Raw genomic sequence first — 21,224 nt, forward strand, 5'->3', positions numbered from 1 at the left:
CAACAATGATACTCAAAATGGAATAGTGGAATGGAACCACACCACTTGACTACTTTTATGTGCATCCATGGTTTCAGAGCCAAATTAACAACATGAATGTGGTCAGCCTGAGGGAGCATTGACCAAAATCATCCCTATATATAAAGTTTCAAACAGCCTCACTATGCGGAATAGTGTTAACCAACCAGAGGACAATTTAACTCTGTTAAAGTAATTAACAGAGTAACAACGCGACATACCAACCCCTCATCAAATCTGACTGAAGGGTATTTCAGAGTGTTAGTGACTAAAGTCATGGACAAGACCCTGCAGCCGGGACCTGTTGGCTTACAGAGTTGGTATCTACATCTGGAATCACTTAGGGATAGTATCAATAGGAACACAGATTCCCTACTGACACCCAGGTTGACTGGGCCAAACCCACTCTTGATATCCCTTTAGAAGTATCGATAAAGGAGCTATTATGGCAACCTGGTGCCTTAAGGCACCAGGACCAGATGGGATTCCCATAAATGTTTGTAAATCCAACGTAATGGAGCGCTTTGTTTCACGGAGCTGGGGAGAGCTGCGGAGAGCTTAATCCTGCAGCTACCAGCACAGCAGGAGGGCTGCCCTGTCATCGCGTGTGCCTGGAGGCGCACAAGGGCAATGAGCTGGTCCCGCTGCATGGGACACTTTACTAAGCTGGAGAGAGCTTTAGCCTACATCCCACAGCTACCAACGCGGCAGGAGGGCTGCCCTGTTATCGCGTGCACTTGGAGGCACATAAGGGCAGTGAGTTGGTCCCCCTGCATGGGAAGCGCCCACGCCAAGAGTGGGCCCGTCTGTGCCTGGCTGGGCTAGGCTAGGCCACCCTCCTTGGATACACCATTTGGCTACAGGGAGAGGTACTGATTTACTTTGATTCAATGTTCTTTCTTTCCCACTTTTTGTGCTGCATATTCTCTCTGAGATTATTGACTGCAATTACAATATGCCCAAGGCTCAAGTAGGGAAGTGTAAGACTGCGTCAGGCTCTGAAAACTAGCATGGGATTTTTTTTTTTTTTTTTTTTAAATCGCGGGTGGTTGGCATTATTAACAAATAAATACAAAAATGAATTGGCGGAATGCTGCCTTTCAGTCTCATCTCAACTTTCTTCCCCCTTTGGGACCACCTAGCCTACATAAAGTTATGAATGTCTTGCATGTCACATGCTCATTTGACCACCCCCGGCCACCTTGAACCACAAGGCAAGCAATATTTTAATGGAGTTAACTCTGTTCCTTCACAGGCCTCTCAACCCTCTACTCCTTTGGAGCCTTAAATTCGGATAGTCACCCCTATGAAGGAAGAGCTTGGAGGGGTGGGGTGGAGAGAAAGACAGGAGCCTGTTAAGACTTCCAAGCACCACAGGGTCAATTTTATTCAGACTACAAATCAGAAGGATCCCTTAAAGGGAAATTAGAAGTGCTGGATATTTCACAGATTATTTTGAAGGATATGACTAAAGAAATTGTAAATTCGGCTTTGGATTACAAATTGCAGAGCATTGGGATTAATTGAATTAAAGATTATGATGCTTTGTGACCTGATGCACGGCTGGGGGAAGGGCTCGCAAATTGATGACTTGTGATTTTATTGGTTCGGTGCAGGAAATAGGCATTGAGGTCCTGCCAGATTTTCGGGGTGGTACCACATGTCAGTCCAGCGGATGCACTCAGACGCTGTAGGTGGGACCCATAGTGCCAAGATTGGAACACAGGAGGGCTCTAATTGGCAGATGACTCATGACCTTTTGACACCAGTATATATCGCTAGACCGCAGGGCCCAAGGTGATTTAATAATGCTTTAGTGACTAATGAGACAGGCCCAATGAAAATGTCCCCCAGACGTGAGCAGACCGATGACCTTTCTAAAGATATTATTTCTACTCAAAGGGTCTCCTGTGTTGGCCCAACACAGAAAACCTCACAGAGTGACCGTATATTTGTGAATCTTGAAATGCCATGTGCGGTCCGGTCCTTATTATACTCAGTTTTGCTCTGATAGGGGAGACATCAGAGCATTTCCTTTACCCCCCCGCCCCAATTACATCGAGACCAGCCCATGTTGTCAGTAAATTCTGTCACCAGGGACCACCGCAGGGAGTAGTAGGCAGCTGTTAGAATACTGTGGTTCCTTCAGCTAATAGATTTTTAGCTTTGACCTTTCTAGAGAAGCTGGACTGACTACTTCATTAAGGGGACAGAAAGGCATCTTAGAATGTCACTCTACTTTGCACCTAACGGGGGCAGCAATCGCAGGAAGTCTTGTACTGCCAGCTATTAACAGAAGATCTGAGGCAAGAGGATGCCTTTGAATTCGTTTTTTGAACTATTGCACGTCTGCGCATGAAACCAGAGATGCCTGATAAGTTAAACCAGGTGACTCATTATCAAGTTATTTATTGTCAAGAGACAATGTTGCATCCCCCCTCATTTCTGGATGGTTTAATCACCCATCATGTGTGCCGCCCCCACCCCACCTGACTCAAGTCGTGCTAAGGGTGGCTTGACAACATTTATTGCCACATCTTTGGCAAAGTGTTAGGTATTAGAACTGGCTACCTCACCGCATTATCAGTTACATTTGTTTTTACTTAATAAGCCTTTTGATTTGCTAATGATCAGTTATTATTGCAATATATTTAACCCTGCAGTAACAATGATTGTTGATGGGTAGGAAGATATCCTACCTAGGTCCCTGAATAACATAAGGTAGAAGTCCTGATTGGGTGGGTGATTTTAATTCTCAACCTTGTGATAATTGCTCTTCTACAGTTTGTGGAAGTGCGATTAATTTGATAACCCACTCACACAATTTAAACACACACTATATTGTGATGCACTAAAGAGTACTCCTTACCAATGAGTTGCAACTCAGATTCCATCATTTACTGATTTAGGAGTGGGTTCCTTTACAAAACATATTATGATCTCTAAAGAGCTGCTTCTGGTTCTGACAAGGCGTAAAACATCAGCCTCATGTATAAGTGACCACATCCCTTTATTGCTGGACCTTGAAAAATGTACCTAATGAAAAACCCTGCAATTCCCTATAAATTTTAACAGGAATAAAGGGATAAGCATTAGTTGGGGGAAAAATAGATAAAGGAGGCTTTTTATAATGATTATTGGCACCCAAGCAATCCGAGATCATTTGGACCCTTCAGGAAGAGGCCCACCCTGCATGACGTCATCAAGGATTTTACTTTCCTTAAAGAATACATGGAAGATACATGGACTAGAATACCCAGGTGTGAGAAAACAGGGCTGATTGCAGAGGCCCCATAACTTTTTGCCCCCATTTTTCTCTTTTTGCTGGTGTTTTCCTGACTTTGATGGTGCCCTGGGTACTGCTAACCAGTCCCAGGGCCTGTGCTCTGTGTAAAATGGATATGCAAATTAGGCTAATTATAATTGGCTAAGTTAACCTACCTATAAGTCCCTAGTATATGGTAGGGCATGTAGGTTTAGCGACCACAGCATAGGTGGTGCACACCTAGGTGCACTGCTGAGGTGCCCAGTGTCATTTTAAAAGCAAGCCTGCCTTGCTGGCTGCTTTTAAATTAAAGTTATATGCAAATTCGACTTTGGAATTAAAGGTACTCCCAAAGTCTTAAACTACCTTATTTTTACATATAAGTCACCCCTAAGGTGTGCCCTATGTGCCCCTAGGGCTGGGTGCCATGTAACTATAAGCAGGGACTTTATAAAAATAGATTTATAAGCCCTGGTGAGGTAAAAACAGCCAAATTCGTTTTTCCCTCATTGAAGTAAATGGCCTTCATAGGCTAGAATGGGCAGACTTTATTTTAAATTTTAAAGTCTCCTTAAATGTTACATACCAAGAATTTGGTATCAAATTAATTGTTGTAATAAATCCCACAACTTCCAGCTGTGGGATTTAATATAACTTGTTCAGGTAAAAAGTTTAGACTTTACCTAAAAAGTTGCCAATTTCAGCTCTGCATTGTTTTTGCTGCTGTGCTCTGATTGGCCAGCCTGCAGCAGCTTCTGCCAGGCTGCCTTGATGAGGTGTGAATTGGCCTGGCTTCACACAAAGGAATGTGCTTGGGGGAGAGAATCTCCCCTCAGCAGATGGTGAGGCAGGAAGGGGGAGGGCTGCCAAACTGGTCTTCAAAGGCAGAGAAGGACATTTGGAGCACCCAGCAACACCCCCACATCCTGCAACCCCAGACAATTAGGTGCCCCCTTGATTAGATTAGGAGAGGGCAGGAGAGGGGTGTGTTTATGATTTTTAACCACACCAGTGGGTGGGCTCAGCCAGATGTAACCTCCAAAAATCAGATTCATCCATGTTGGATTTTTAGAGACTGTTGCCTTCTGGGATGGATTTTTGCCACACTTCCCAGGAAGTGGTCATCACAGGGGGACGACCCTGTCCCTGATTGGAGAACCAGGGCCCCCCTGCTTTTCACCCAGGAGCAAGGATAAAACTGGCAGACCTGCACCCACACCTCAGATCCCCACCAAATTTCAAGAAGAAAGAACTTAAGGAGAAGGGCTGCCCTGCTGGACCCCAGGCCTGCACCTGGACCCTGCACTCAGAAGGACTGCACCAGCTGCACACTTGGGCTTCACCACAAGAAGGACTTTGCCTGGCTTCAACTGGTTCAAGGAGGGACTCCCTGTTTGCTACAGGTGAAAAATTGTTAACCAGAGTCCCCTGCACCAACTCCTGAAGAAAGCGACCAGCTGACCACTGTCCAGTGGCCAAAAAGGAGTTTGCGCCAGGTGCATTCTGGGAGTTGAAGTCCGCACCCCCCCAAGGACCATCACAGAACTTCTGGACCCTTGGGGTGAGCTGTGGACCCCAAAAGAACCTTAAAAGAACATCTGGGTGAAGCCCCAGAAGTTTGGAAAAGATTTGAGAATTTTGGGAAAAAAAGCTCCAGAGAGGGACCGACCCGCCGCGGAAATTCTAGCCGGCTTGCCTCAACCGCGACCCGGCCTGACTTCGTAGTTCGTCCCGGTAAAGAAAAACATCCAAAAAAGAGACTAAGTCCGAACGTAAAAAGTTGACCGGGACCTCCCAGCCATCGTATCCGAGAAGGGCTCCATGGACGTCGGATCAAGATCCAGGTTTACCCCGGTCGAAGGATTTTCATCTCGAAAAAACGACTAAGTCCGAAGGTAAAAGTCTCCACCGAGGAAACCCACATCGCGTATCCGGACAAGGGCTCCAGGAGGTCGGATTCAACTGGCAGGTTCGTCCCGGTGAAGAAAAACTTCAAAATAAAGACTAAGTCAGAAGGTAACTTTTTAACCGAGGCCTCCCGCGACCTGTAGCCGAGCAGGGCTCCATCGCGGTCGGCCTGAAAGTTTGACTTTGCCCCGGTCGAGGTGCAACCAGATGACCCGATTGGCGCTTTTTGTTTCTAAGCGCTAGAAAAGTAATAATTCTTTAAAAATTCATATCTCCGGTTCCCCTGAACCGATTTTAATCGTTTTTGTGTCATTTTAAAGATAAAAATATAAACTATTTTTATAAATTGGTTTCGGATTTTTAAACTGTTTCCTGTGTTTTATTTAATTACTGTTTTGTGATATTTGAATGCTTTACACACTGTCTCCTAAGTTAAGCCTTGACCCTCGTTGCCAAGCTACCAAGGGTTGAGCTGGGATTAATTTACTGAGACCTAACTGTACCTAGGTGGAGGTTAGTGGCTTGTTGCTAGGTGTAGGTACCTACCTGCCCTACCAATAACCCATTTTCCAACACCAGGGATGAGAAGGTCAGTCCTCGGTGGTTTGATAGTGCCCGCACTAAAGCCCATAAAGCGTTAAAGCTGGTGCTGACGAAAATCCCCAGAGATAGGCCTGGCATAGTAGAGGCCAAAAAAACTTATAAGAAAGTTATCTTAAGAAGGAAAGCCGAGATAAAAAGACAAGGCCTGATAGGATTTAAGACTTGCCAGTGAGAGTAAATACTCGCAGGCTTTCTTGCATGTCGTGAACTCTCGGACGCTTTTGAGAGATTCAGTCCCCAAATTCGAGTGCCTGGTGTCCAAAGAGGATTGGTGACCCACTTTTCAGTCATTTTTTGCTCCAAGGTGCAATCTGATATTTTCAATGACAAGGCTATAGGTGTCAAGTGCCACTCCGTCAAAATGAATTTAAGTAGCTCAATTAAGGTAGCTGATGTTATTCTAGTGATTGATACCTGCCCCGCCGAGAATGACCCAGGCTTGGACCGAATGCCTATGGATGTTTTTCAATCTACCCCACATTTCTGGGGACCCATAGCTACCAATGTGTTGAGAAGCGCCATCCGCAGCCCCTTAGTCAAAACTTGGGGGGAGGCCACGATTGTGCCTATCTTGAAAAAAGGAGATAAAAGGCAGCCTCAATGTTACCGCCCTATTTCAATTTTGGACAGCATGGTTAAGATCCTGGGAAGGGTCATATTGGCAAAATTTGAAAATTGGGTGGCAGAGAGCTGTGGACTTTCAGACATGCAATTTGAATTTCGTCCAGGTCTTGTCACAGTCTAGCAAGCCTTAAATTTGTCCCCAATAGTCCAAAACTACACTAACGGTTAAAAAAAGGTAGTGTGCACCTCGCTTTTATGGACTTGACTTGTGCATTTGATTCAGTAGATCGCTCCAAGTTGTATGGGATAATGTCACAGGTAGGAGTAGATAGTGCAATTATCTCCCTCCTCCAAAGATTGCATGCACACACTATAGCTAGAGTTCGCTATACAAGGCAGATCTTATTGAATATTTTCCAACAGTTTCTGGGGTAAGGTAGGCTTGCATCCTCGCGCCATTTCTCTTTTTGATCTTTATGAATGGCCTTGAGGCCATCTAACTGGGGCTGGGGTAGACATCCCCAAACTTAGCGCACAGGAAATATTGGTCCTACTTTAAGCGGGAGATGATGTCCGTATAGCTTGAACAGCCATTAGCATCCAGTACTTGCTGAATGATGTTTATTCTTTTATGGGTAATTTAGGCCTTGCAGTTAATCATACCAAGTCTTATGGAATGGCATGTGGACCCAAACAGACTAAGACAAGAAAGTGTTTACTAGGAGGGGAGGAAATTAAGTAGTGCATGGGATATGGACTTTAATTAGAGGTTTTTATTGAATGTATGGGTTCTGCAATTTCAAATGACCAGAGAAGTTTGGGCAATATACCTGTAAGAGAATTACTTTGTGTATGTGTAAGAGTAAATGTGTGTCTATTGCTTCATTTGGAGCGGGTATTTGAGGTCACATTAATTGTACTTCCCTGCAGACTGTACAGAACAAGTTTATATGAAGGCTGTTGGCAGTCCCACAGTACTATCATTGTCACGAAGAAGTGGAGCTGACCTTTTTAGAAGATTATCAAATTACAACCTCCTATTGTGGATACGAATTTGAAAGAACCCCGGGGCCCATCTTTAATTCGACATATTCGGGCAGACTGTATGAAGATGGACAATGCACTAGAAAGTCCTTGGTTGTATTATGTTCAGAAAAGTTTCGAGAAGCTGGGGACCCCAACATTTTATTTTAATCCAGATGGCTTATTGGGTATCCAAGCAAAGCGAAAGAGCTCTTTTCAGAACTAATGCACAGAGCACGCATGCAAACTGGCTGGGGGGGCTGGGGAGGGGGGTAAAGGTTCAATTGGACCATGTCAGCATGCCCGGCACTTTATCTACAAATTATAGAGAACGAGAGGCACAGGTTTTTAATGAAGAGATTTTGGCTTAACACACTACACTTTCTACTGGTTTTCCCGAATAGAGGGATGTGGTTTTTAAATCTGCCCCCTTGTCACTGAATCTCCAGCTGAGCAATCAACACTTTGCCTTACCTTATTTTGCACATTTCATTAGTGTGACAGAAGATGCTTTTTGTACCCACAATTGTGGGAAGCTGGTTTTAGATCTCACACAGCTGCTTTTGCTCATTTGCAGGAACTGGGCAATGAAGATGTGATTGTGGCTGTTTGGAATATTATAACTATTTTAAGAATACATTCTATTTATTAATAATTTTGTATCATGTATTAATTTTTCAAGGTATTTAAGTGGTTTCATTATTTGGAGGCTGCCTTGTTGTGAGGCAAGTTTAATGGCTGATTGAATAAAGTATATTGATTGATAACATAAAAGAATGGTTAGTGATATGAACAAGATCATATGTAATACACTTAGGAACGTTGTAGTATAATGGCAGCAAAATCTAGTTTATGAAAATCAACTAGGAAAGTTCCTTAGATGTTCTAGCAACCTACCACTAGATGATGAACCTGGATTTGTGTATGTAGTGGTTTGCTAAATATGTCCATCAACTCTTCAGAGACTCAATGGAACCCTAGGGTGCAGGTAGAGTTTAGCATGTACGGCTCCAGAATGGACAATGCATTGAATCCCAGAATCACTATGCAAAGGGTTCGCCAGTAGTATAAACAATAAAATAAATTAAAAAAATAAAGAAAAGGAGCACTTTACAGTTGTTACAATAAGTTACAGATTTGCTGAAGGTGATATGGCAATTGCAGTTTTGTTGTGCTACTGCTCTTTATGTATCCTGATCGCATATTTTTGAACCTCATCCTTACTGGTCTCCAATGGAACCGTAACTAGTTATCCAAGTATATTGTAAACAGTAAGTTTATGATCTTCTTGAAAAATTAGGTGATGGCTAAGTTTAGGCACAGTCTAGATGATTTACAGGTGAAGGTTGTTAATGGATATAAAGACTGGGTTTTAGGTTTTCTAGTCACTTATGATGGACAGTCCAATTTCAGATGGATTGTTATCCTGAATTTGAAGAGGCATGCTAGCTTTCCTAGCATTCCTCCATGGGAATAAGGAGTATACAGACTCTAACAAAGATCTTTGACGTAAAATTCCCCTGTGGGTGCTATATAGAATAAACCGCACATCTACTGAGTAATATTGTTGAATAAATCAGAGGTTTTTTCATGTCAGTGTGGTAAGGGTTGCCTGTTGAAGACATTCACTTTGAACTAGGCCTACTTTGTATTACTCACAAAGGCTATGTACAAATTCTTAAATTAAGTACTTTTCTCAGATGTCCTTCTCCCCAGAAGCTTCCTTACTTAACTTGCTAGCTGCAGACCTGGAAGGGGCGGAGATAGATATTTAATTTTACCAACTACATTGCTATGGATTTTTGAAGCTGAAACTCATTAGACAAAGTATTTACCTATAAGTTGTTAAGCTGCCGGATGAAACACCTGAAACCAGGTAGCACAGAGAAGATTTATTTTTTTGTCTTATAAGCACCCTATATGAAGATCAAGCTGCCACAGACAATCTGCCAGACTGCTGTGATGGATTATTCCAAGCTTAATTTGAAATCAGACTAACAGGTAAACGTTAGGGAAATCTATTGAAATCAAAATGAGGTGATCTCTATCTAGCAAAGGACAGAGGGCTGTGGATGAGGCTGGAAGTGAATTAAAGACTGGCTCCTTTGTAAAAAAAAAAAAAAAAAAAAAAAAGGGGAAAAAAAGATGCACAGAATCACACCTATGTTCTCTTTTCTTGCCAGATGCATCATTCAGCATGTAAAAACATAGGATCTTTGTTTTTAGAGGGGATGCATATGAATAGCACAAGCAGAGATGTTTTTTTCTTTCCTTAGCCCCAATGACACAGGCTTGTTATTTATTAGTTCGTCACATTTTTAGTAGCAGAGTAGATCAGTTCTAATTATGGGGTTAACATACCAATCAATTAGTTTTAAGTTAGTGAAATGGGTTTAACTACACTGCATGAATGACGTTTCTCTTTTAAACTTAGCCTGCTTTCTGAGGGGGGGGAGGGGGATACATGCTGTACTTTAACATTCATTGAGTCAATTACAAAATGTTATAAAGTGAAATGGTGCATCTTCCTGGCCAATAAAGCGTCAAAACTATAAGGGGCAGTAGATTATATTATGTTGCATTGTGGCAAACAAAATACAACACCCCCATCTTCCTTTTTGGCAAGGACCTCAGTCTTGAATAAGAAGAGGGTTGGTACATAAGACATACATGTCTTTATATAAAGATGGAATCATTCAGGACTCTCAATGTAGGCTCCACTGCACCTTTGTTAATTTGAAGTTGTTGAAACTGTCTGGTTTCATAGGCTTTATACATACATCCCATAGTAATTTCTGCAAGCAGAGCATCTGAGGTTCTTTTAATGTTCTTTCAATTTTCATACTATGACAGATGTTGCTGTGGCAATATTGAATTGCCTACATGATAGAGGAGCATTGAGTAGTTTATTTCCCAATTCTATGTTGTAAGGTGGAGATGGTAAAGGAAGGGGGTGGGAACACATTTTTGTTGTTGCTCAAATGTGATGTGATCTGAGCCTCTTCTAGGGAGTATATTGCTACATAAGGATCTTGTTTGGAGGGTGGTGCTACTAGTTTAAGGATCTTCAGACAGCACGATCTGCGAGTGGTCTTGACAAGGACACTTCAGATCAATTCAAAATTAGCCATTTAGTAGACAAAATGTACTCATGCTTCAGCGAGAAAGCCTGCAAGAGTCAGTAAGTGACAAGCTTAGAAGGTTGGGGGGGGGTTAGATCCAAGGTCAGCACTGTCTTTTTAACAATAGATAGGAAACTTTTGGTGTAGTGGGTTTTACCTTGTGATAGGTCAGACAGCATTGAGCTCTTAAATGTCCTCCTTTTTCTCTTTTTTAGGTTGAGCGTGCAAGCGCTCTGGCCTGTTGTAATCTATATGTGGGCTTTTAACCATACCCATCACTATCACTCGTTCATGGGCTTGCCTTTCAAAAATCCTTTAACATTATTAAATGCTTTATGTGTGTTCCTCCTTGGGACAGTTTGTTACCGCTTTGGCCATCGACCCTGTTAAATGGCTAATTGCTGATTAATTTGACTGCAAGCAACCTTTTTTCTTTTTGTGTCTCTCCTTCGCGCTCATGCTCATGGCAGCTGTTGAGCTTTGAGCCAGCCCCCATATGTCAACTATTTTACTTTTCATTTTCAATTTATGTGGCAAGAAAAGTCCATTCAGGAATTCATCTAGCTAATAGCTCCAACTCAATCCTTTTTGCCAATACTTGTTTTGTTACAGCAGCTGATACAGCCTTATATGCTTCAAGTACAAAACACAATGGCTCATTTATTCTCTTGGAGAGAAGAGCAACGAGCCCGCAAGCACGCTTTGAGGTAGTCATAAGAAAACCACTTCATGGGTGCCACCGGTCCGTACAAAAGCCATTGTGAGGCACTATTCAAAATGTGCAGTTAAAGGAGCCGATATTACTACATGAGCAGGTAAACTATTGTGGTGCAGACTTTCCTGTCACGTGACCTACGACTAAATTTACATACCCATAATTGTGCCACTTCTGAGAACTCCTGTTGTTTCTTTTTGTGGTAACAAGTGTTTTATCAATGTACTGGATTACAATAATTGGTTGTATTTTAAAGGGTTTTCTAAAATGAACTGAGTAAAAATCACCCTCAAGGTCTGTGGAACTGTGTTTCGTGGCGCCACAGACAGCCATGAAAAGTATACTCTGGTTTCTCTTCAAACGGAATAAGTTTTCCTTTTACCAAAGATTTCCGTGGAGAGAAACATTAAAGTCTTTCACTCACTTTTTGAAAGCCCTGCCAAGTGTAGGGTTACCCATATGTTGTAAACAAAAGTATAAATTTATAATATAATAGACAGATTGATTATTTGCTGGCTCTTCAAGATAGACACACCTTTGGGGAGTGATTCTTACTGTGACGCAGTACTAGCCCCGTTACATGACATATGGAGGACGCATGCTGCACAAAAAACTTAATATCATCCGAAACGATCTACTACCATGTCAGAAGCAGCAACATATAACAGGTAATGAAGAATCGATTAGAAAATTAAACATGCAACTGTATCCAATCTAGGTTTTATTTCGGCTCTTGCTTCTCCTTTCTCACTGATTGAGAATTTATTCAAATTCCCTCTGACTTAATTTTAAGATGTGGTAAAGTATACATTTACAAATATATATCTCATGTGCCACGGTCTTACGTCAGACTTTGAAACTGGTTAATCAAGTTCAAATTCGGCACAATTAACCTCCTGCAGTCCTGGGAAAATCATTTAATCATTCCTAGCCTAAAAACGAGAAGCAATAGCAAAGCAAATAGGTTGTACTTATGCAAGATCTATTGGCTTAGTCTATGCTATTCCTTAGCCATGTACAGCAGTGAGGCTGCTATGCAACATGGCTTAAAGTAAAAAAGTGCTATGGCACGGTCAACACTTAATTGATCATAGCGCTTTTTTATTTTATTTTGAACCAATCTGCACAGTAGCCACGCAGCTGTACATCATGGCAAAAAAGATTAACAAAGCCAATATCAATGCTTTTGGAAAAAAGCAATACGAGGCTAGCGCTGGACATGTCTAGCTCATTCATTAGGTCGAACACACAAGCACTTTTACCTGTTGTAATATAACTATGGGGTTTTAATCACACCCATCACTATCACTAGTTCATGGGCTTGCCTTTAAAAAATCCTTGGTTATCATTGGTAAATGCTTTACGTTTGTACCTCCTTGGGACTGTTTTGTTGCTGCCTTGGACACCTACCCAGTTACATGGATAATTGCACGCTTGCAAATACGTTTGACTGCGAGCAAACCTTTTTCCTTTTGTGTTACTGCGGCTGTGTCGCTTTCAATCGGCTTGCTTATGTCAACTTTTACTTATCAATTTATGTGGCAAGAAAAGTCCAGTTAGAAATTTACAATGCTAATAAGCTCCAACTCGAGCAAACGTGAGACCCATTGCTAATGCTGGTTTCTTTTTGCATGTTGTTCGTAATCTTGTACATAACTCATGTAGCTAGTAACTTTAGAAACCTAGGATATTTATAAAAAAAAAAAAAAAAAAAAAAAAAAAAATATATAGAAATTGGCTGCATTTTCTTGCTTTCGGGAAGAGCTCGAAGAGAGTTTTGATAATGTAGAGACCTGCACCCTTTCTCTGTATGCAGACAGCATCCCACATGGCACTGGATATACTACGCCAGATCTTACAGTATCGTTTTACCTGCCACTTTCAGACAGAGGGTGCGGTTATGATGTCTATCAAGTAAGTGCCTGCCATCACACACTAAAGGGCAGGCCATCCAGCTCACTGTTTTGGTATTTGTAACTACTTACACTGAGGTTTCGATTATCCTTTATTTGTGCTTTTCAGACAGATAGGTTATATACCCTTAAAAATTGAAGTGAAACACCCCCCTTTTTACGGTCGAGCGCACAAAGCACTCTGTCCCTGTTATCTCTCTACGGGCTTGTAACCACACCCATCACTTTAGTTGGTTCGTGGGCTTGCCTTTTAAAATTCGCTTGATTTGATTAGTGAAAGGCATGCATACATCATGCCTTTTCCCATTTTTAGCCCTCTTTGAGCGTACCGGCCGACTACTGAGAGGCCCCATGTTTTCCATATGGCTTCTGGACTACCTTTTCGCTTTATTTCGCAGCGCGATCTCGCTGGGCAGGAGTCACAAGCTTTGCATGACAGTGATCCATTTGCATAGATAATTGCACTTTTACAGTTTACATGGATAATTGCACTTTTGCCGGTACATTTCCTTGTGAGCTAACTTCGGTTTCGTTTTGTGTGTTTGCTTGGTGCTCATGGCGGCCATCGGCTCGTTTATGTGAAACCGTTTATCTTTTAATTTTAAGTTTATGTGGTAGGAAAAGTCTGAGTAGGAGTTTACAATGCTAATAGGTTTAACTAGAGCAAACGCGAGACCCATTGCATTGCAAATATTTGTTTACTATTGAAGAGTGTCATGCTCCAGCTAAATTGTGGTAGGCCAATCGAGGTTTTCATACGTGTATTTTGATAAATTACTATTTTGATCTATAAATACTTTTTGGGAATTTGAGTATTCTTCAACTTGGATTGTTTTTTAGAGGATGGCTCTCTAGTGAGCTCACTCGATTGTAAATATCTTGTTACTTTTTGAGAAACCCAGAGGTTTTGCTAAGGAAATATGCAGTCTCTCTGTCCTTTACGTAGCTTACACAACAAATCTGATAATATGGTTGTTAGAAATGGGTTTTTTGGTTGGCAGTCAGGTTGCCCTCTGTCCAAGCAAGAACCCTCACTCTAGTCAGGGTAAGTCACACACAATCCAAAATTATCCTGTGCCCACCCTCTGGTAGCTTGGCATGAGCAGTCAGGCTTAACTTAGAATGCAATGTGTAAAGCATTTGTGCAATAAATCATACAATAACATAATATACCACCACAAAAATACACCACACAGTGTTTAGAAAAATATATAATTTTTATCTGGGTATTTGCAGGTCAAAACGTTCAAAGATGCAATATGAATTTGTAAAGATATCACTAAAAAGTGATATGAAGTGTCTTAAGTCTTTAAAAAGCAAACAAAGTCTCTTTCAAGCACAAAGTACCTGGTTTGGAGTGGAAAATCTCCGCAAAGGGCTGCAGAAGAAGAGATACGTGGAAAAATGGTGTGTGTGCGTCGATTTCGCCTCTGCACACACGGACTTGCGTCATTTTTCACACGGGGAAGTTGTGTGTCGTTTTCCGGCACGCGGACAGTCTCTTTCTGTGGGTCGCGGGATTACCAGATGTCCCGGGGTCTGTGCGTGGATTCTTCGGCTTGTTTTCTGGCTGCGTGTCGTTCCACGAGGCTGTGCGTCGAAGTTTCGTTCTCACCGCAGGCGTTGCGTCGATTTCCCCTCTGGAAGTCGGGCAGCGTTGTCCTTCCGAGGCCGTGCGTCGAAGTTCCGGTCGCCCCGAAGGCGTCGCGTCGATGTGCAGCAATTTTCTCCCCACGGAGCAAGCTGTGCGTCAAAATTTTCGGCGCACAAAGAGTCCAAATGAAAAAGAGAAGTCTTTTTGGTCCTGAGACTTCAGGGAACAGGAGGCAAGCTCTGTCCAAGCCCTTGGAGAGCACTTTTACAGCCAGACAAGAGTTCAGCAAGGCAGCAGTCCTTTGTAGAAAGCAGTCAGGTGAGTCCTTTAGGCAGCCAGGCAGTTCTTCTTGGCAGGATGCAGGTTCTGGTTCAGGTTCCTTCTCCAGCAAGTGTCTGATGGGGTAGGGCAGAGGCCCGGTTTTATACTAAATTGTACCTTTGAAGTGGGGGTGACTTCAAAGAGTGGCTAAGAAAGGCACCAGGTCCCCTTTCAGTTCAATCCGGTCTGCCAGGGTCCCAGTAGGGGGTGTGGCAGTCCTTTGTGTGAGGACAGGCCCTCCACCCTCCCAGCCCAGGAAGACGCATTCAAAATGCAGATGTATGCAAGTGAGGCTGATTCCCCTGTGTTTGGGGTGTGTCTGAGTGAATGCACAAGGAGCTGTCAACTAAACCTAGCCAGACGTGGATTGTAAGGCACAGAAAGATTTAAGTGCAAAGAAATGCTCACTTTCTAAAAGTGGCATTTCTAGAATAGTAATAATAAATCCGACTTCACCAGTCAGCAGGATTTTGTATTACCATTCTGGCCGTACTAAATATGACCTTCCTGCTCCTTTCAGATCAGCAGCTGCCACTTCAACAATGTATGAGGGCAGCCCCAATGTTAGCCTATGAAGGGAGCAGGCCTCACTGTAGTATAAAAACAAATTTAGGAGTTTTACACTACCAGGATATATAAACTGTACAGGTACATGTCATGCCTTTTACCCGCACACCACTCTGCTCTAGGGGTTACCTTGGGCACACATTAGGGGTGACATATGTAGAAAAAGGGGAGTTTTAGGCTTGGCAAGTACTTTTAAATGCCAATTCGAAGTGGAAGGAAACTGCACACACAGGCCTTGCAATGGCAGGCCTGAGACAAGGTTAAGGGGCTACTGAAGTGGGTGGCACAACCAATGCTGCAGGCCCACTAGTAGTGTTTAATCTACAGGCCCTACTAGGGTCTTACAAGCAAATCAAATAGCTAATCATGGATAAACCAATCAACAATACAATTTACACAGAGAGCATATGCACTTTAGCACTGGTTAGCAGTGGTAAAGTGCCCAGAGTTCAAAAGCCAACAACAACAGGTCAGAACAAATAGGAGGAAGGAGGCAAAAAGTTTGGGGATGACCCTGTCAAAAAGCCAGGTCCAACAATGGTCTATCACCTAATCAGTAAGGATGAGGGGTTATGCTCCCCATTTTATCTTTCTGTATGTTTCTTTGTCTAATGATACAATGTATTGAGAGTTCTTTATATTTGGGAGAGCTATCTTTTATTTACAAACTGAATTAACTTTTTTCTTGTATTTTTTTTCATATTTTGTTTAAATTAATGGGTGTCACATCATTTAATTGTTTACCTTGTGGAAATCATTTCCCCCATTATTTGAGTCCTATTCTACTTTGAGTGGTTCTTCTTTTAGAGATCTTGATTGGAACAATTGACACATTTAGATTAAATTTTTTAGAGGAACTCTTCTTCGAGACATCTATAGAAATAGTAGCATCCTGAAATTATTGGATTTATATTGTAATGACTTAGATAATTTATGGGGCCAATATATGGCATTTGAATATATTGAATTCTTACCTGCTGAAATACTGTGGATTGTTTAGTGTTATTTTGGTTTCTTATTTTTAATGTTTGCTTTTCATTTCCTTCCTTTTTCTATAATTGATTTAAGAGGTTAAGAAACAGTGTTGGTTTAGCTTCAGTATTTATTTCATTCCCGTATACTAAAATAATAGAATATCTGAACTGTGAGCTTCACGTTTCTTTGATATAAACTTCGGAATTCTTTCTTGGTGATATTAATTTACCCAATTGACCTGGAAAGGCTGTTGATTGTTTTCAAACTATTACAGAGTTCCATAAAGGGTTCCCTGCTGCTTGTTTTATTCCAAATGAAACCGTATTGATCACTGTTTCCACCTTACCCTTTTGACATGGAATTTGACGTGCAGCTGCATAGTCCTTGACTTAAAGCACCTACTCTCTTACTGTTGCAACATCAGGCAGAGTAGTTCGTTTCTAGGGTCTCTCCTACAGTCCTCTTTCCCTGTCTGATAAAAACTCATGTCATCGCAAACTACAGAAAAGGGATTTGAGTCAGACATTGGCTCGTGTGGTTCAGGTGCCTTCAGGCTCTGGCCAGCTGGGTTTTCTATCAGAGTTAGTATCAGCCCATGATACTTGCTGGCATGGACAACTTTAAAATGTAGTCCACACACCAATATCTTTTATCCATGTCCAATGTGGCTTCTGCCCCTTCCTCCAACCCTCGTCCACACTCCCTCGCCACGCACTACATGGTGTTGCCACACTATGTTTTTGTATTGGCCTTACTGCAACATTTGCAAAGTAAAAATACAAGTGAGCTAACGCCTGTTGCTTGAATTAGGCTCCTGCTGTAGAGGTCGTACCTGACTGCAGTAGGAGGAGCTAGTTCTGTGTTGGCAGTAGGTATTGCATTGTGGCTGCACCATATGGCAACGATTGAGGGTATGGCTGAGATGTGGAGGAGGGGCAGAACTGCATCAAGCTCTATCTATTCTCCCTCTCTCTCTGCATGGTGCGATTTGAATGACCCAACACGTTCTTTAGGGTTTTTTCAGTCTTTTCCAAACAGCCGTTATCAAACCTATAGAACACTGGTACCAAGGCACTTGGACCCATGAGGTAACGAGGCACAGCCTCTGGTGACATGTATTTAATCTAGGACTCCCATCAACCTTTCCTAACTGATTTCATTGCTTGATATTGAGCAGCATAGGCAGAACGAGGCAAAGATTTTTATAATGAAAAGAAAAGCCGAATATGTGAATATGAAAAATGTCCTTTTACAAAAGGGATGCAGAGCAGTGTGTACTCATGACCAAAACAGATGGCTCATCAGCGGAAGTCCTTCTCTGCATCCAACTGATACAAGAAAAAAAAAGACCGACTGCAGCAGTTGACACTTGGCTAGGAGGCAGGCCTGGTATGCAAGAGAGGACAACATTACTTGTGTGTCTAACATTTAAACCAAAAGCATTCTTTTGAGGAGCCCAATACAGTCCTGCCTGCAAGGCAGTCATCCAAGAATAGATAGGAAGGAGGCAAAACGTGAGAGTAAAAATGTTTACGTAATTTTACTTACTGTCAATATAACTATGCAAAGCTGTTAACATTGGTCCATCTTGAGGAACGTATGCAGAGTAGGCCATCTCTTCCATCATTGGCGGGGATAACCTAGAAGGTTGAACGGCTGTAACTGGAGCAGTTGAGGAATGATTAGGGCTAACATGTTTCTTATGGCGTGCTCTACAATTCTGAAACCAAACCTGAAAGAGGAAAATTGTTATCAATGATGTTTCCCCACTCTCTAAAGGATAAAACACTTAACATAATGAAATAGGGAGAAAGGCATCAGTGAGATTAGGTAATGCCAAAGACAGAAAAGGCAGGCAATGCATGTCAACACTAATACCTCAGGTATCCTGCATGAGGGAAGAGCAGCATACCACCTTACCATGATTTATGTAGATGCTTCTGTTGGCAACATGTCAGTCTCTGCAGAAGAATTAGCATGTAAGTTATTTAAGTTGGCCAAGGCTCATTGTCAACCACAAACTGGCTTCTCTGTCCTTTCTACGCTAGCAGAGATGTGACTTTTGTGACAGAATAATCAACCAGAGGGTTAACGGATTCCGGAAAAAGAGAATGCTGTTTATGACAAGAGGGTTGGATAACTTCAACCTCTGTATAACCCCTTGCTACTACAAGGGTCGGAAGTATGAATGGGACAGAACGTTCTGCAGTCTATAATTAAGGAGTGCCATAAAATCCATACCCCAAAATATAATTCACAGATACATAGGGACAAATCAAATTTACGGATATGTACTGCAGGAAAAACCCAGAAAAAAAAAACAGGACATGCAGATTTTCTTGAGGAAAGTAGTAATTATTGCACCTTAAAAATTCCAATCCGAGAGGATAATAGATTTCATTGTGTGTAGAGGTTATCCCCCCAACCTTTCTGACTCATTATCAATATCTTCAAGATGTAGATCAACAGGCAACCTGGCATGATCGGGACCCTTTGAAAAATTTGGCAAAGTTACTGCTAAACTTTGCACACATCGTCATCTCTTGGCATGATCCACTGCTGCAGAACGAATCTCCTCCCCATGAAGTATTTTGCTACCAGTCTTGCGAGATTGAGCAGAGGATAGATCATCATAGCATTTATGTACCTCGGTAAGACAACACTTTAGACCCCCTTCGTCTGGTGACAAAAGAAACCTCCTGTACAATAATTTAAAACCTACAGATGGTGCAACATTCCCACAAGGTTTCACTGGTCATACCAAACCTGTACTGAGCCTTAGGTACCTACAAGTGGTCTGTAATCCCTAAATCGTACATTCCGTATCCAGAAACAAATCGCACCTCTGTAGTAAACCGGTTGAGTCAATAACAATCATAGTTAACAATCGATTAAGCGTTGTAATGGAAAATACCAATATTAGCATAAACTGACTGACTGGATCACCAGCAGCAAATTCAAAAATAAACAATGGAAATTCAAACCAGTCACGGGTGGAAGAAGGTGCTCTCATTACTCACAATTTGTATCACAGCAATGGCAAAGCCACTCTTGAATAAAAAAAAATAAAAAAAACAGAAAGGTATGCTACAGGGCAGTGGACAAATGCACAGGAAGGATGCTAATGGAGCGGTCAAAAGCATTAAACTTTGGAAACTACAATCACTTAAACATCTAAAGGATTCGCGTAGTTTATCAACATGAGCGATAAAACATATTTGGCGGGTCAATATGAGTGATACCAGAAGTGGACACAGTATTTAAAATGCAACTTTGGAATTTAGACAGTGCACCTTAGCTGCACTGTATTACTACATTGACCAAGATGGTTTCTACAGTCAGGTTTCTCTGTAATAATTAAATACTCTTCAAGCAAGAGCGATAACATTTGAAAGTATTTAATTTGAGACAGAAAAAAAAAACAGTTTATCCAATGTACCAATATGATATTCTGTCTCTACGTAGATGTAGTTAGAGTGAATTTGCAAGATGCGTTTCCTGTGCTATTACCTGTATCACACGTCGGCTTAAACCAGTTCTTTCAGCCAATTTTTGAAGTGTTTGTGCATCTGGGTTGTTATCTTGAGCAAACTGTGCTTGCATGACCTTAGAAAAGATAGAAAAGGTTTTAAAAATGTAACTCCTGCTGGAAACCTGAAGCTTGAATGCAAACATGCATTAGTCAAACAAAGAATTTCACAGTTCATAGTTCTAGTGTTCTGGTTTGGATAGCCTAGATTTAACTATAAATCGGACATCAGCGTGCCCACACATTGTATAACTCAGAGTACCACTTATAAGCAAGAAAAGGTTACAAAAGATAGACTGTGTGTCTACTAGTCTGCAAGATCTTGATTGAAACCAACCTGTGAACAATCTAAAGTCTAGAGAGATCAGTTGACCAATACAAAGCTTCCGACAGAAGGGTTCCGTTGGGGGCCTTTCCGGCTCAGCTAGCCCACTGCCTATGTACATAATCTGTACCTGGAACTGGTTCTGAGCCCGAAATGTAGGGTGGACATTGGGCAGGTTGAGAAGCTCAAGAAACAACAAAGGAGTTTCTACAAGTTACCTTTATTTCTTTAGTAATATAATAGAGGATTCCAATCTGCAGGCATATTGTAAGGATGTATTGGCTGATTATATCATTTATCCCAGGTCCGGAAGAATAATTGCAGAATAACCCAAAGTATGCAGGATAAGTTGTCTAGTGTCTGAGCGTGAATGGGATATTCTTCAGGAACAGTAAGATACTACTTTCTGACTCCCCCACCCCCACAAAAAAAACTGCTCAAGACCTATATTTTGATATTGTTATATCATTTGAAAACCATTCTATAGCGTTGAAGAATAATTTAGTTAGTGATCAAATAAGAGCTTTATCGTTTTTAGAAATCTGTTCAACGCATTAATACAGTGGTTCCCAACCTTTTGACTTCTGTGGACCCCCACTCTATCAATACTGGAGCCCACGGACCCCCACTGAATCATTATTGTAATCCGGGGACCCCTCCACTGAGTCATTACTGAAAGCTGGGGAGCCAATCTGCTAATATTATATAATTTTCTAAGTAGTCACGGACCCCACGAGGAGGCTTCGCAGACACCCAGGGGTCCCTGGACCACAGGTTGGGAA

General features: G+C 41.9%; 1 protein-coding gene and 1 non-coding gene across 4 annotated transcripts in view; one reads left to right on the plus strand and one right to left on the minus strand.

Annotated features, from left to right (window-relative positions):
• LHX8 (LIM homeobox 8) overlaps positions 1 to 21,224 on the minus strand; it is a 154,906-nt gene that overhangs the window by 42,133 nt on the left and 91,549 nt on the right. For all 3 annotated transcript variants that reach the window (XM_069232427.1, XM_069232429.1, XM_069232428.1), the window contains 2 exons: positions 20,099 to 20,194; positions 18,137 to 18,320 (listed from right to left, as the gene is read on the minus strand). In XM_069232427.1, the coding sequence (XP_069088528.1) occupies positions 18,137 to 18,320; positions 20,099 to 20,194 (280 nt within the window). The remainder of the gene's footprint in view (positions 1 to 18,136; positions 18,321 to 20,098; positions 20,195 to 21,224) is intronic.
• On the plus strand, positions 11,559 to 11,671 carry LOC138294293 (U5 spliceosomal RNA). The gene has a single exon (XR_011203331.1). It is a non-coding gene; the product is annotated as a U5 spliceosomal RNA (small nuclear RNA).

The sequence above is a fragment of the Pleurodeles waltl genome, chromosome 4_2, assembly GCF_031143425.1.
Source record: "Pleurodeles waltl isolate 20211129_DDA chromosome 4_2, aPleWal1.hap1.20221129, whole genome shotgun sequence".
Taxonomy (NCBI): domain Eukaryota; kingdom Metazoa; phylum Chordata; class Amphibia; order Caudata; family Salamandridae; genus Pleurodeles; species Pleurodeles waltl.